The sequence below is a fragment of the Gnatocerus cornutus genome, chromosome 6 (genome assembly GCF_029298725.1).
Source record: "Gnatocerus cornutus isolate USDA-ARS CGAHR chromosome 6, icGnaCorn1.1, whole genome shotgun sequence".
Lineage (NCBI taxonomy): Eukaryota > Metazoa > Arthropoda > Insecta > Coleoptera > Tenebrionidae > Gnatocerus > Gnatocerus cornutus.
In genome coordinates this window covers 13,751,327-13,766,724 of record NC_142238.1, presented here as the reverse complement: position 1 = coordinate 13,766,724, position 15,398 = coordinate 13,751,327, and the positions used below count along the sequence as shown (strand labels likewise).

Genomic DNA, 15,398 nt, shown 5'->3' with positions numbered 1-15,398 from the left:
CGCAAAATTCTGCGTACACTGATATATAATAACTCAAGTTTACTCCAAAAAATAAGCGAGATATCGATATCAGAAGTTTGGCATAGTTTTAGTCATGACTAATATGTATGTTGCATGTGAGGATATATGCGAAAATGCCAGGATGTATGGAAAAGTACGAGAATTTTTGAGAATCTAGACAGGATGGAAAGGAATTATTTTCCTGAGAAGGATACATTTTGAGCAAATTGTTTACCTCCCGCAAAAACCGATAGCAACGCTTCGTGGTTTTGCTCTCAGAAAACCTGAAACGCTTCTTTAACTCATTTCTCTCGATCGGGCCGTTAGCGACACATGTGCTATCACCTGTGAAAAACTTTTCGCCGCTTTTAGTTTTTTTCTCCTTTGCATTCCAATAAAACTAATAATCGAATCTCTTTTCCAGAACTTGGAGTCGCACACTTTGTTTTAAAAGTTTCCTCGAAAACTGCGGTTGAATTTTATAATATATCTGAAACGCTTTTGATGTCGCAAAACTTATTCAAGATACGTTTCGATCGTTGCAGGTGCATAATTGTTCTTTTTCGGTGCCTGAGATTGCCTCGAAGCCGATGAGAAATGGCACAGGGATTCACTTCAGGATTATGTAAATTGCAGCTCCGGTGTGTTAACTCTCCAACAGCACCTAAGACAGAAATCTGTCTTTTCTTAAACTTTTCACCAAAACAATGTAAAATGAGCGTCTTTTCGAACGCGTTCTATCAACCGGGATTTCCCTAAGTACATGAATAATTTATTTTAATACTCGGATTGTCTGGAAATTTTTCGCATTGTCAACACTGACAGTATTTTCGTGATCGTTAAAGTTCGAAATTACTTTTAAAAAACACGTCATAAATTAAATTAAGGGAGCCGAGCTTGAATGAGTGAGTAATTGAAGAAAAATTCATCAGATTTAGCTCTTGGTTTCCATGGAAAGCATTTTAATTTGTTCATAAATAACAATATTCCAACAAGTCGAGATTATTTGAGGAATTTTTCATTAGGCGAGTTAGAACTTCATTTTATCGGAATTCGCTCATTTGTATAAACTAGAAAACAGTTTTGTTCATTCTAAAATATAATAAAATATATCCCCGATTCGCGTTTAATCCGAAGTAATTGCTCGAATCTTTTCTAAATAATTTATTTTTGTGGAATGGAAAAAGGGCTCTATAATGAGCAGTAGAGATAAAGACGATGTTTTCTCGGCAATTGAAACATCCTCAACAGATTAACTAAACGACCAACATTTATCAAGCGACCATGGTTTTATCGCGTAATTTTAGGATTGAACGAGCACTCTCCATTTAATTTCCCGATTGTTATCTAAAGCATTACAATTAACTTTTTTACGGCCGGGAAAACAGGCTCGAAATTGTTTCCAAAGTAGCGAACAATCTCCAATTTTTTCTCTGGATGCATCGGCTGTAAATATTTTTACGACGCCTCTTTTATGTCCGAGTCAATACTAAAATCGCACATATTTGGACGCTCCAAGAACACGCTTTTTCACTTAACTGCTGCTCTTATTTATCATGAGGTTTCGGAGGATAATATGCAGAACAAAAGCTCTCTTTCAGACTTTTGTCGTTTCCTGAATTATGGCCCACAGTTGACCCACACGTGCGTTTAAATTTAATCGCCGGACTGATCTCGCTCGTTAATTCCGCCATTATCGTTATTGGAAAATTCATAAAATAACAAAGTACAACAAATCATGGCAATTAATCATGAATTTGCACGGAAAGTTTCGCCCATAATCCGTAGTTTTTAATTCGGATTTTACGCACATTTTGGTTTTTAGCTCGAGGTTATCCTGTTCAGGATAATGGTAGGAACCCATATAAAGTTTCGTGGTTGGACGAAACAGCGAACAAGCGATCTGAATAAAATATAGTGCCCTATAAAATGAAGTTTTCTGTTACAGGGCGTAAATTTTAAGGGTTTCTTCCATAATTTCCCCCAAAATATCGAGCGAGTTTTTCCATAACGGCTCAAACTCGAACAAACAGGTTTTATTATTCCAAGTAATCAACCGGAAAAATGGCGGGTCGATGCTTTTCCGCTCGGATTAAATTTTTAGTTTTTTCCTCTCCTATCGTAATAATTCATCGAGTTCGAGATTTGGTTAAATTATAATATTCATAAGTCCCCCCAAAACCGCCATAAATAAGATAAAAGAAACAGACTGACAGCTAATGAGAAACTTTCTTTTTCTTCTTTCCGCACAATTAAAATTCGCACCACGTAAAAACAGACCGCTTGTAGTCATTCCATTTTCCACTTTATTTCCTCCGCTGACTTATTTTATCTTACACATTTTTATTTATCTGTATCTGGGATCAAAAGTCCTGCCAAGTCGACTGTTCTCTTGCTGAAAACCGATTTGTTTTTGACGTTTCCTGGAAATTTTGTTATTTCGCGCATTACGAGATGTTATGAATTACGTCGTGTCAGCGTTAAAAATTTCCGTTTAAATCGAACGTCTGCCACGAACTGCTTCATGGGCAAAGGCAAAAAATATCTTCCGCTAATCCAAGGAAGTTTTTTATTTTCTTTAGAAAATGCCGACTTTCAACAACGGAATAAACAAGTACTGAATCATCAGAGATTTGCCCTGAAATAGCAGGAATTTTGTCAAGCTCATTTGAAATTTACATTAAGAAAACTTTATTTGATGCAATGAAAGATGTCACTTACAGTTCCGGATTCGGATTTTGATCTAACATTAAATATTTCAAATCTCCGTTAACTTAAATATTTGGATACTTCCAACTCTGAAGAATTAGTTTCAGGTCGTCAGTCAGTCTCGAAGCTTTAAAGTGATGTCGTGACTCCATGAATAATTAACAGATTCGAAATGGTATTAGCATTTCGTTTAAATTTTTAGTTAAATCTAGCTTTACTTCTGTACATTTTACATTACAAAAATGACTGTTTTACAAGCAAGTTAAATTAGACAAGCTTATGTTAAGCGCGGTGCTTGCGAAAATGTATTCAGAGAACTGAACCGTTCTACATTGTTCCAAACTGAATTAGGAAAAATGAGCAAGGAGATATTATTACATCCACATTGGAATAAAATAGTTTCAAAGTTTGCCTAGTTTTGATAAGAACCATTATCTTGGTAATAAACCGAGCTTCGAGATTCTTTTACATGTTAGATAAAGTTCATAAAAGTTTGATGTTTGTAAATTATAATACAGGTGGAGTCAAGGAAGAACATAAAAGATTTTTGTTATAAAATTTTAAGTACATTTTGTGTTTCAAAATTATGTTAAGTGTATACAAGAGTGATTTTTTTAATTATACAAAAAGCGGGCAGCTTTCTACATTTTATGCTTAGAAATTAGCTTATTTACGTTTCTTGTTTTCCTCTTTTGACCAAATCAACTTGTTTAAAGAACTGAAAACGAAAATACGAAGTTGGACTAAAATGAATTTGGTTTCTTGTTTAGGCGGGTTGTTGAAAATTCACTGATTTATGTATTTTCTTTATTTTTGAGTTCCAAAACATCAGTATTTTTATCTCCGCAAATATTCGTTTCAGTTATGGAAATTTTTATTTGTGGGAAGAGGAAAGATTATATTTTTTTTATTAAATTGCGTAATTTCATTAGTTTTTAAAATTAACAAATCAAATTTGGACACATAATTGCCTTCGACGTGCTTATCAAATTTTATGAGGAAAAATTCCAATTTTAGAACGTTTAATTTTTAGATGGTGAAACAAGGTTTTCTATATTTTAATAAATTGTACAATTTGGTTGGTTTACACTATAAAAGCGATAAATTTAGACAAAATATTGTCTTTATTATCGACATGTTTAATAATTTTGATAAATTATAAAATTTTTGTTTTTGGCCGAAACAAAAATTTTCATTTTTAATTAAATTTCGTAGGTTTTTTAATTTTAGCAACAAAGGAATAAAAATTTGAAAAAAACACTTTTTTAAGCATACTGTGTATTGACTTAATTTATAACAGTTTAGAACTAAAGAGATCAATTTACGAAATTTTCATTTGAAAAACGAGTTTTCAATATTTTTCTTTAACTTTCATACTTATGATTTTAACAATGAAAGAGTAATAGTCGGAGATTATACTTTTTCCTACATATTTATTAACTTCGCTAATTTGAAAATCAGAGAACCAAACACAAATTTTAGAAAATTTCAAATTTAGGTCGAATTTAGGCGATGAAATTGCAACGTTTCTATAGTGAAAATTTATTATTCAGATATGCATATTGATCTCGTTATATACATATAGATATACTAATGCATATATATAATAATTTAGCTAATTATTTTATTAATTAATTTAATTTTCAAATAAATGCATTATCAATATTCGTATATAAACAATTTTTGTGATATCGTTGGCGTTTATTTCTAATTAAAAGACAAATCTAGTGTACGTATGAGTTAATATTGTTTTATGGAAATTAATAGTGTAACAATTGCAATTTTTCTGCGCCAATAAAAATTATAAATTTATTCCAGTTTGTTTTATTCTACTTTTTTATCGCCTTAGTTTATTAAAGAATAAAGACATTTTCCACTTTTAGGCACGACCCTTTCCCTAAAAATCGTTAACGTATTACAGCAATGGCCCCAATAATGACCGCACATTTTAACTGAGTAAAATGTCGAGCGAAAGTAATTTGTAAATGAAATTGCGGGAGCTAACTAAATCTGTCCATTAATGCATTTTCAATTTACTTGCTTATTTAAAATTCATTTGCACCTGGTAAAAGACGAGGGATTTAACTTTATTAACTTTCACGAGTAGTTCTGGATTCCGATGAAATTAATCAATTCGACGGTGGGATTGAAATCGAAATTGTACAAACATCTTTCGTCATAAAGTGTAATCGTAAAGCTAAAGTTGCGATAATATCGAAAAACAATTAATAAATCGGATCCATCTCTCGTTTGGAGCACCTAGCATTAACGACAGAACGCGGAATGGCTTGTAAAACAAGATTGCTGATTTATGACGCAATTCCCAGTTGCGCCGTAATGAAACCAGATGAATGTGAAGACATTTTTATCTTCATATTTCAAAATTACAATGACATTATGTTACAAAGTCTCGTTTTCCAAAAGATTCGTATAGATGAAAATATGACGACGAGAAAAACGGTGGACGTCAAACCAAGGAGTACAAAAGAAGTGTGGTGAGATTAAAGTTGCTTTCTGCAACGTACACAAAACTGGGATTTATAGTCTGCAGAATCCGCTCTACATTATTGGCCACCAGATGGAAACTCCTGACTGAAGGTAGATATTTGCTTTAGCTGTCGAATACATCTGGTAACCATTAAGTTCGTTGAAATATTTTCTTTATCCGTTTTGTCTCCAAGGGACTCGACACCGTATTAATAACAACACTTGTCTGAACGGAGATTGAACGTCAAAAGTCCTTTGGCTTTCTCAACTTCTGCAAGCGGATTTAATGACTTAACACGCCGTTGTCCCGATTAATTAATTTACATAATTCCCAGTTACATAGTCCGCAGAGTTTATGCACCACCTATGACGCCTTGAATACTAAAACTCCCTCAAACTCTGCCGCAATCCTGACCTCTCCCTGATTTACACGTAAATTGGCATCGGTAGGTGGCGGAATTGCAAACTCGGGACGATTTTATTTATTTATAATGCGAACTAATTTCCCTTTAACAAGCAAGAGCGAATCACTCCGACCTGAAGCAAAAACTCATTTACACTAATTCCTTTAATGCCTCATCTCCGCCATTCCGATTCGTTCCACCGGAGCGGATTACAGAGGAAACAAGAATAAATAAACACAGATTAATAAGTAGTTAGCTTTGATGACTTCTTGTTGTTCACTCGGAAGCATTGAGGCTTCGAAAACTCACTGTTTTTCTCCTCCCATGTTTGCCTTTTAAACGTTGGCTTTAACCGGAAGACGGGATTACGCTCGATCGCTTCATTTCGATTTGATACGACTTTGTGGGGGAATTTGAAGGAGATACCTTGACTTTTTGGCAGCTATTTACAGCGGGGACGCCGGAATTAGAGGCAAAAGAACGAGCGCAGGATCCAAACCGAATTTTACAAACACGTACGCTCCACACGTCTCACCAACTTCAGGATGATTGTCGTTTTAATCTAAACCGAAATTTATGGAAAAATTTTACAAATTTCATAATCACGTTTCTTCAATTTTCCGCTCTTATGCTCACTGCAATTTTGCATTTATTTGCACGAACGTTCAACGTTGGACTAAATACGTCCGTTTCTTTTAACAACGCGACTTCCATTGAATTGTTAAGCGAGGCAAATTGACCTGATTACAGGAGCTACTTATTGGACTATCGAGCGTCCCTCTCTGTAATTTCGGTGCATCCAAATTTAGTGCTGCGGTTTCATTTGTATTATTATTATATAACTAATGCAATCAATGCACTCTGATGTGTTTGGAATGAAAAGCGGGCCGAAATTTTCCAAGAAATTGCCGTCTTTCATTCTTTATTCAAGCGTTTTCCCCGTGAAACTGCCCCAATGCATTCACTACACTTCCTTGCATGAAACCCTGTCAAGTGCAGACATTTTCAGAGTTCTTGCGTTCAATAAACTCCCAATAAATAAAAACTTGAATTACCTGCTTTAAAAAATCGTCGCCGGTTTATTTGAGTAGCAACTCCTTTAAAAACTCGCTAGTGCAGAAGATAAATCATTCTATAAAAGTGTCATTATCAACTTTGTCGCAGAAAGGAAGAGGGTTTCTGCTAACACAGATGTCTGGATGAGTACTTGACAAAGTTGTTGGAAGTTTATTGTAAATATTAACAGCACGTAAGCGAAACTACTAGTTTAAAAGGGTTTGGTATGAACCATGAGAGGCTATTATTTCAGGGCGGTTTTAATAATCCCCAGTTTAATGCGAGAGAATGGACATAACACGCAGTTACAAATTCTCGATTTCCGACTGGTATATCTAGAATTGTAATTTATAATCACCATGCATAGAGTTTCCTGTGTCAGCCACGCGTTTTAGAGTTTATCGATTACGTTTAAAATTCATGAGAAGTGTTTTACATCAATATACGCACGATAGAAATAAATATTTACATAAAATTTATGCATGGAATTTCGATTTGCAATACTGTAATCTTCTATTATTCGTTTTCGGGAAAACGTCGCGTCAGATATTTCCCCCACGTTTCAAGATGAGAGGTGCAAACAGACTAGGAAAAATTTTAATGAATGTTAAATCAGAAATTTTAATAGAGCTCCCTTAATTGCAACTTCATCATCGAATCAAATTAATTGGAAAAATGGGAAATGCGTACTTCTCGTTAGTCGAATTCACGTTTAATGCATTTAATTCCGTCATATCGGATGTCGAGTGAATTGAGGTCACCGTGGTCACCCAATATTTGGTCGTGATGGCATTACGAAAACGCGGTTAACATCTCTCGGTTTCAATTATAGAGCTGGCCCTTGTTGATTACTTCTCAGTTCGGACATTTCAAAGATTACGATGTTGCGTTCACACATCCATATCGATTTTCCTGTATCTTTGGATACGGGGAAACTTCGGTCGTGACCCGCCGATCCTGGCAATTTCCGAAAATATTTGAATAAAACAATGTCGTGGGCGCTCTCAGCAATTACATCAAACCAACAGGTGAACCGGCAGTTTTATCTCTGAAAATAGAAATATTGATGTCGATACTTTGTCAAACATTATTACACGAATCCGTATAATTAAATGACCATTTCCAAGCCTCACTTTTGCGTGTAAACTCTGCTAATAAACCAGCGTCAAACTCGTTTGAAATAATTTCTGATCATAACGAACTCTCGACATGAACAGGGAATTATATTTCGGTGGTACACCGCAGATACTACATTGAGGAATCGAAGTTCTGGAACTTCATTATTCCTTTGATAATAGTTATTAGAGTGCAGATGTGGGTATTAAAGCGTGGAATGTTGTATACATACCTCAACCAGATTTAGCTGTTCTGTTCAAAAATTTCGCAAGTTGTAAACACTGCATTATATTACTGTTTATTACGTACAGATTGTTCATTAGTCGCCTAATTGAACCTCTGGGAGAGCTCACTCAGTGATAAACATTGTTGATTTATCGATGAATTATTGAATTAATTCCAGAATAATTAGATTACGCGGCTGCACAACTAATTTATACAGTTTGTTACAGCTTTAATTAAACGCATTCTTTCGATGATTATTGCGTCGGGGACCAAACGTGCAATTCTGCAACGGCGTGGTTATTGTCAAAGTTTTTGTCGATAAAGTTGACAACGAAATGATAGAATGAAGTTTCTTGTAAGATCAATAGTTGTAGCCAGCTGAAGGGCACCAGGAGACATTGCTTCATTCATTTTTATAGTCTGAGCTTGACAGCAGAATAAAACATTTTTATAATTAATCCGGCGCATCCACCATTTTTACGTATTTTTAGAGACGATGATTTAAATGCAATTTTATTTAATTTTGAGTTTAAACGGCTTTCCCAAATTGACGTTTTATTAGTTTCGATGGTTTGGAGGTAAAGTTAATTGGTTCAACTTGAATGTTATGCGTGGTCGATCCATCAATTCAATTTTCAGTATAGACTCGTTATTTTGAATATTATTCTGAAAAATGTGCTAGAAAGCTAAGATTTAGATGGATGGCGGTGCTGAAATGTCGTTTTTGTCGGATTTTTAAAAATAGTCATAAAAGCAGCATTTTTGTGTCGAGCTGTGGGACCGTGTTTGCTATTTTTTAGTACAAAACGAACTATAAACAAACAGTGTCAATTAAATATGTAAAGGGACTTTTGTTGGTTTTGTGTCGGATTTATTTAAAAAAAATCTGCTATTTCGGTTAAATACAAATTAAATTCAGGTCGAGTACGGCGGTCCAACCTTGTTAAATCTGGTCTTTTTAAAAATCTGGCCAGATCCGTTTGCTCTGGAGGCTTTCTAATAATGACAAGAATTTCGCCTTGTATCTTATTGCATTTTTCCATAAGATCTTAAGCAGATTACAACCCTCTTCGTTGGGAGCGGTCACGTCGCCGCCTTTCACCATTCACAACTGCATCCGATCCGTTGTCGAAATGTACAACAACAGACGATTGTTTCCCTTATCGCTCACGATAAGAGCATCGGCCACGTAATAAATATCCGTCTAGTGGATGACTTCCTGGATGATTACATCAAGAGTGGGAACGTCTCGAAGCGAACAAAGACAAACTCAGGACAGCATGTCAAGCAGGATGGCAAGCAGGTCAGCCGGAACAACAAGCAGCAGGATTATAGCACCACACTCACCGGGATTACATTACTGATACTGTTGATGGAGGGGGGCGGAAGCCGAAAGGACTGAATACAAATGCACGGCTTTGCTACCGACCGGTAACGACTTCACTTTCCGTCGACGCCGCCCCCCGAAATTGAATAGTGGAGATTGAAAAAAATGATTTGCAATACTACCTTCATTAGCACTGTGTTTGAATTCGGTGTTGGCAGATTTATTGGCAAGATTTGCCCGCTTTTTTGCATTTTAAACGTACACAATCCGTCCCACATTACTCTAATTAACTCTCGTTTGTTGGAAACTCCGAAAACAGCTTTAACTCAACTAACCCCATTGCGCCCATTTCGCGGATGTGTAGTTTAAAAATTACTCTTCTCGCTTGCAACGATTCGGGCTAATGGGCCTTGACGTACTGCTTGCAGCAATGTTTGGAAATAAATTTGACTTTTTCTTTTGCTCAACCATTTTTGTTTATATCGAAAATGGGATCAGAGATAGGAATGGTGGATGCGCCGGGTTAGCAAAATTTATTTCTCCAACAACATTGCGGAATTTTATGACTGTTCTGTTTGAACTACGGATTTTACAGTCACGGCAAACATATAATTCAGTCGTTTGTTAGTTTACCTCATTAATTTCAACAGAAAAGTTTTATCTGATAAGCTCATAGATCCACATATGGTAATTCCTTAAGTACAAACAATTTAGAACTTTAGCCCCATAAAATGACCCACGTTTGATAATCCCATGTTTTATGACCCAATAAAATAATTAGATGAAAACATTCAAACTATTTTAATTCACATAACTAGAGCCGATTGCGCTTTTTAATGTATGCTCATTTTACTGTTATTACGTGACCAGCATTTCCGTTATTTACTCTAAAATGGCTAATAATAATACAAGAACGTTGAGTTTTCACAATGCATTAATTAACGTGCAAACAGAGCTTTTTATTTTTCTTTTGCTTAAAATCCGGGACACCTAGGCTCTTTGAACCTCGTCCATCTCGCTGATTTATATGTCCCTTCTTTGATTACTCAAATAAAAGCTTCGGAACTGGCTCAATTAATAATTTCCAGCGCAATTGAGCCTAATTTCGCGTTATCTTTCGAAAGCCGCGGCAAAAAACTCGCTCGGCGACATAACTCAATTAAAGCTTACTTCTGCCGGCTGTAAATTCCGTCGCTCTTCATCTAAAAGCTCGAAGCTTATATAGCCTCGTATTTCTCAACGAACAAGTACATACCGTGTGGTACGGAATAATTAAGTTTTGCAAGTTTTAATTGTTATAGCTGAAGTTTTTGCACACAATTATTGTCGAGTTTTGTTTCAGGATGCTGTGCCAATTTACCGCCCGTGTTCATGATGGACATGAATAATGTCGCCATATCGGAAAAAACTCCAGTAGGTAGTAAAATATTCACTTTAACAGGCTCAGATCCGGAGAATGGACCGGTGCATTTCGCTTTAGAAGGCACGGACTTGTTACAAGTGAATAGAAACACCGGAGCGGTGACTGTGGTCAAGCCATTGGATTATGAGGTGCGAATGAGTTTTTCCTGTAGGCTTACTAAAAGGTTATTTTCAGACTAACGTGACACTTAAGCTCATTGTAAGTATTGAGGATGAAGTCCAAGGTGGTAGAAACAACGTCGTTTCAGTCCCCACGAACGTGATAATCCTAGATGAAAACGATAACGCTCCAGATTTTGTAGATGTGAGTCTATTAGCTCAAGCATTAACAGTTTTAATCGGGGAAGTTGTAGGCTCCGTATGACATACTAGCGCAAGAGGACGCTCAAATCGGGACGACGATATTCTCGAAAATTATCGTGGGAGATAAGGATACGACAGGTGCAAACTTGGAAGTTGAATGCATTAATTTACCTGAATATCACGATGCGTGTGATTCCTTTCAAATCGAAACTATAGAATCCACTCAACATTCATACCACGGTGCCATAATTCTACTCAAGAAACTCAACTACAGCACCCAACAACAGCACCAGTTCCTGCTGAAAGCCACTGTAAATTTGTTCTTGTTGTCCTTAGCGGTGTTAATCTCTTAATTTGCAGGATGGCCAACTCAGCAGCAGTACCAACGTAACGGTGAATGTAGGAGACGTGCAAGATACTCCGCCTCATTTTATCGGCGATTTAAAAGCGGAAATTGACGAGAACGCCGACATTAACACGCTGGTGATGACTGTTCATGCGGAAGATGGCGACAGAGGCGTTCCTAGGAAGATCGTATACGAGCTCATTAACAGTATGTAATAGTAATGGATAGAGGCGGTTATTTTTTATTTATTGATTTGGTCCAGATCCTAAGGATTATTTTATTCTGGATGCCATTACTGGAGAGCTGCGAACTGCAAGACCTTTAGATAAGGAAACCGTTGACAATCCACAAGGGATATTAACCCTAAATATCAAGGTGAGATTTATTGCGATCCTGCTACCCGCAAACTAGCGCTGCAGGAGTTTACTTAAAGGATCAGAACAGACATGAGGTGGAGCAGTTTTTATTAGATGTACAGAATTCAAATGAATCTATTTCGTTGTTTTAATAAAATGTGGGAATTACATTTCTGCATTCGCGAGATTTCCGGGAATGACTTCCTGTCTTTTTAAATAAAATTTTCTTGACGCATTCTAATGAATTCGTTGCTCGAAGCTTTTCGTTATGAATAGCGTAAACAAGAATTCTGATACTTAACCTGGGCTGGCGACTTGTATGAAAAATTGACTTAAAGACAAAAAACATCGAAAAGTAAAAACCGTCTATTTTTTCAAGGCTCATGAGCTTGTGGACGGCGTAAAAGGCACCGATCCATCAACCGTTACCAACGCAGAAGCCATCATAAAAATAAGAGATGTGAACGATGAACCCCCATCCTTCAACAAGCGCGAGTATTTCATCCAAATTCCCGAAAACATCTCCGAAGGATCTGCGCTTCCCTCCTTAAACATGATAGTAGCCGATCCGGATGAAGTAAGCTCGTGTTTCGGAACGCACTAAATATTTAATTCTTTCTCTCGCCAGGGTAACAACTCCGTTTTCTCCCTCCAACTTAACGACATTTCGTCGTCATTCTCCATTGAACCAAAAATCGTCACTGGTTCTTCTCCAGTGACCATCCGCGTGGCGAATAGTTCTCTAGACTACGAGGATTTAAACCAGCGGAAATTCATTATTTTGGCTTTGGCGAAGGAGTTGTACACCGATGAGCATTTATCGTCGACAGCTACCGTTACCGTTACCGTGACGGACATTAACGATAATGCACCAACTTTTGATCAAGAAGGATATTCAGCGACCATTTCGGAAGTGTCGAGTCCGGGAACTCCGGTCATAACAATAATGGCAAAGGACCGGGATAGTGGTAACTTTGGGGAGAACGGGATTTTTTACCATTTGGCGGGAAGTGGGAGCGAGCGCTTTTCGGTGCATGACAGGACCGGGACGGTGACGGTAGCAGAGTGCGATACTCCAGGGAAGACGCCCTGTCTGGATTTCGAGGATAAGGAAGAGTACCAGTTGCAATTTATTGTAAGGATGTTTGTTACTTTTATTAGAGAGAAATTGTGATGTTGATTTAAGGCGACGGACGACGAGGGCAAAGGTCAAACCACTCGAGTTCCTCTCAAAATTCTCCTGACCGACAGTAACGACAATCCTCCCGTCTTCACGCAATCAATTTACCGGGTTTTTATTAACGAAGGGGCCGTTAAATTCGATCCTGACCTGGTCGTGGAAGCCATAGATGCCGACCGAACCTCTCACGTTACATATTCTATCATTTCCGGAAACGACGCCGGTCTGTTCAACATTGAGCCAAACTCTGGCAAAATACGAATAGCGAGCAACAAGGGACTGGATGTCACCAACGACTCTGATAATAACATTTTATTAACAGTAATGGTAAGGAAGTCATGGCAATTGTGGTATTTAGGACCCATTTCGTTTTATTTAGGCGAGCGATGGCACATTTACCTCCACGTCGATTGTTAACATCACTGTGAAGGATGTTAATAACAATTATCCAACGTTTGAAAAAGAAAATTACGTTGAAGCCATCGCCGAAGATGCCGAAGTGGGGACGACAATAGCTCAGTTAAAAGCAACGGATGCGGATACAGGAGACAACGCGGAAATATCGTACCATATACAAAAAGGGGCGTATGATGACTTCCAGATCGATAGTTTTACGGGTGCTGTAGTAGTCTCGTCGAAATTAGACTATGATAGACGGAACACATACACCATGGAGGTGGTAGCGAAGGACCACGGCGAACCGCCCCTCACTGGGACCACAATTTTGATAGTCAATATCATCAACACCAACGACAAGACGCCGTACTTCGTCCCGACGACCCAAAAAGCAGAAGTATGTTAATTTTTCTGAAACTCATCACCTTTTTAATTGTTTTTTTTTTACCAGATTATGGAGGACGTTCCTGTGGGAACTCTCGTCCACACTCTAATCGGCTTGGACCCCGATGTTAACTCTTCGGAAGCTCTGAATTTCGCAGCGACGGAACCCATCACTGCCTTGGACAAGCATGGGAATGAAGTCCTTGCGGATGAAACCTACAAAAGTTTCTTCACCATTGACAAAAGCACGGGACGGGTGACCGTTGCGAAGAGACTGGAAAGAGATGTTGCTGCCACCATCCGAATTACTGTTTTGGTGACGGACATCACAGCACCAACGGTGCAGCAAGGAGAAGGTATTTCATCACTTCTTTCTTCGTATTTTCAGTTTCGTTTATTATGCCTCATCATATAATGACTGACCGTTTATTATGACCAATTTGTAACAGAAAGTTTTGTTTTCATATAACTTAAATGAATTTTTGCCCTGTTATAATGACTTCGGTTAGGTTGACATGGCGGTTATAGTGACGCTATTCTCAGCAAATCGCAACTGATATTGTGACTAGCTTTTTTTTCCCTTATACATCTTACTCCAACGCCTGCAGTTACATCTTAGACACTCTACGCTGCAGGCTAGTTTTAATTTTAATGAAAAAAATTGGTGCATTGTAGAAAAGCATTTACAATTAAAAAAAATGCCGCAATAATTTGCAGACAAAAATTACAGATTTTTTTACAAATTAACATTTTTATGAAATCTAGATGATGAGGATGTCCTGAAATGGGTTTTTTATGTTTTATAATTATTATAAATTTTTTGTTACGATTACAGTAGACTCGCGATAGTATGAACTAATTAAGGTAAGACTTGTTCACATTTACGAATTGTTCATAATAGTGAAGATATGAGAAAAAATGTTACTATAAAGAACTTTTTGAGACTTTTTAAATGCGAATAATGAGTAATTTTTGTTAGCCCAATTTACAGTCCTTTGTTTTTAAACCACCAACATCTTACAACGCGCAATGTCGCCTAAAGAGATTGTCTGCTGAAAAAACAAATACTAAAGTAGTGACATTTTTAAAATCACGCTGTTTTTTTTGTTAAAAACGTCTCTTTCAGTCTGTTGAATTTGCAAATCAGAAGATTAGATAACACAACTCATAAAAAAAAATTGTTGCCCTGAATATCTCTGCGGATTTTTATGTTTTCAAGATCATAGTTTTCGAATATATTTTTGAATGTATTGAATTGGCTCTGGTTTTTATGATTTTGGCGTATTTTTAATAATGTAGACTTTGAGTCGGCTCTTCAGAACACGAATTATAAAAAAGTGTTTTTTATCATGTTAAAATTCGCTTTGTGCTCGCCAAGTGACCAACAAACGTTGAAATGCTTCAAGATTTTCATTAAATATGGGCATAAAGTTACACTTTCTCTAGTCATTTAGATAGATTTCTTGAGAATCTAGGAAATTATTGTGAAGAACAGGGAAAGAGCTTCCACTATTCTAAAAGTGATGAAAGAATGGTATCAGGGTAGATGGGAATGTCACTTGATGGCAGATTACTGCTGATTTTTGAAAAGAGATTGTTCCCAAAAAAATATAAAAGAGGCGCTTATAATAGCTATTTGTGTACCAAGGCCAAAAAGTGGTTCTTTTTTGGCCGAGCCTATTTTTAA

General features: G+C 36.9%; 1 protein-coding gene across 4 annotated transcripts in view; it reads left to right on the top strand.

Annotated features, from left to right (window-relative positions):
• The window catches only part of Cad87A (cadherin 87A), a 64,558-nt gene that overhangs the window by 42,725 nt on the left and 6,435 nt on the right, over positions 1 to 15,398 (top strand). For all 4 annotated transcript variants that reach the window (XM_088039367.1, XM_088039368.1, XM_088039364.1 and 1 more), the window contains 10 exons: positions 10,667 to 10,875; positions 10,922 to 11,050; positions 11,100 to 11,360; positions 11,410 to 11,602; positions 11,658 to 11,770; positions 12,131 to 12,328; positions 12,380 to 12,886; positions 12,938 to 13,258; positions 13,311 to 13,724; positions 13,779 to 14,067. In XM_088039367.1, coding sequence (XP_087895493.1) covers positions 10,667 to 10,875; positions 10,922 to 11,050; positions 11,100 to 11,360; positions 11,410 to 11,602; positions 11,658 to 11,770; positions 12,131 to 12,328; positions 12,380 to 12,886; positions 12,938 to 13,258; positions 13,311 to 13,724; positions 13,779 to 14,067 — 2,634 coding nt within the window. The remainder of the gene's footprint in view (positions 1 to 10,666; positions 10,876 to 10,921; positions 11,051 to 11,099; positions 11,361 to 11,409; positions 11,603 to 11,657; positions 11,771 to 12,130; positions 12,329 to 12,379; positions 12,887 to 12,937; positions 13,259 to 13,310; positions 13,725 to 13,778; positions 14,068 to 15,398) is intronic.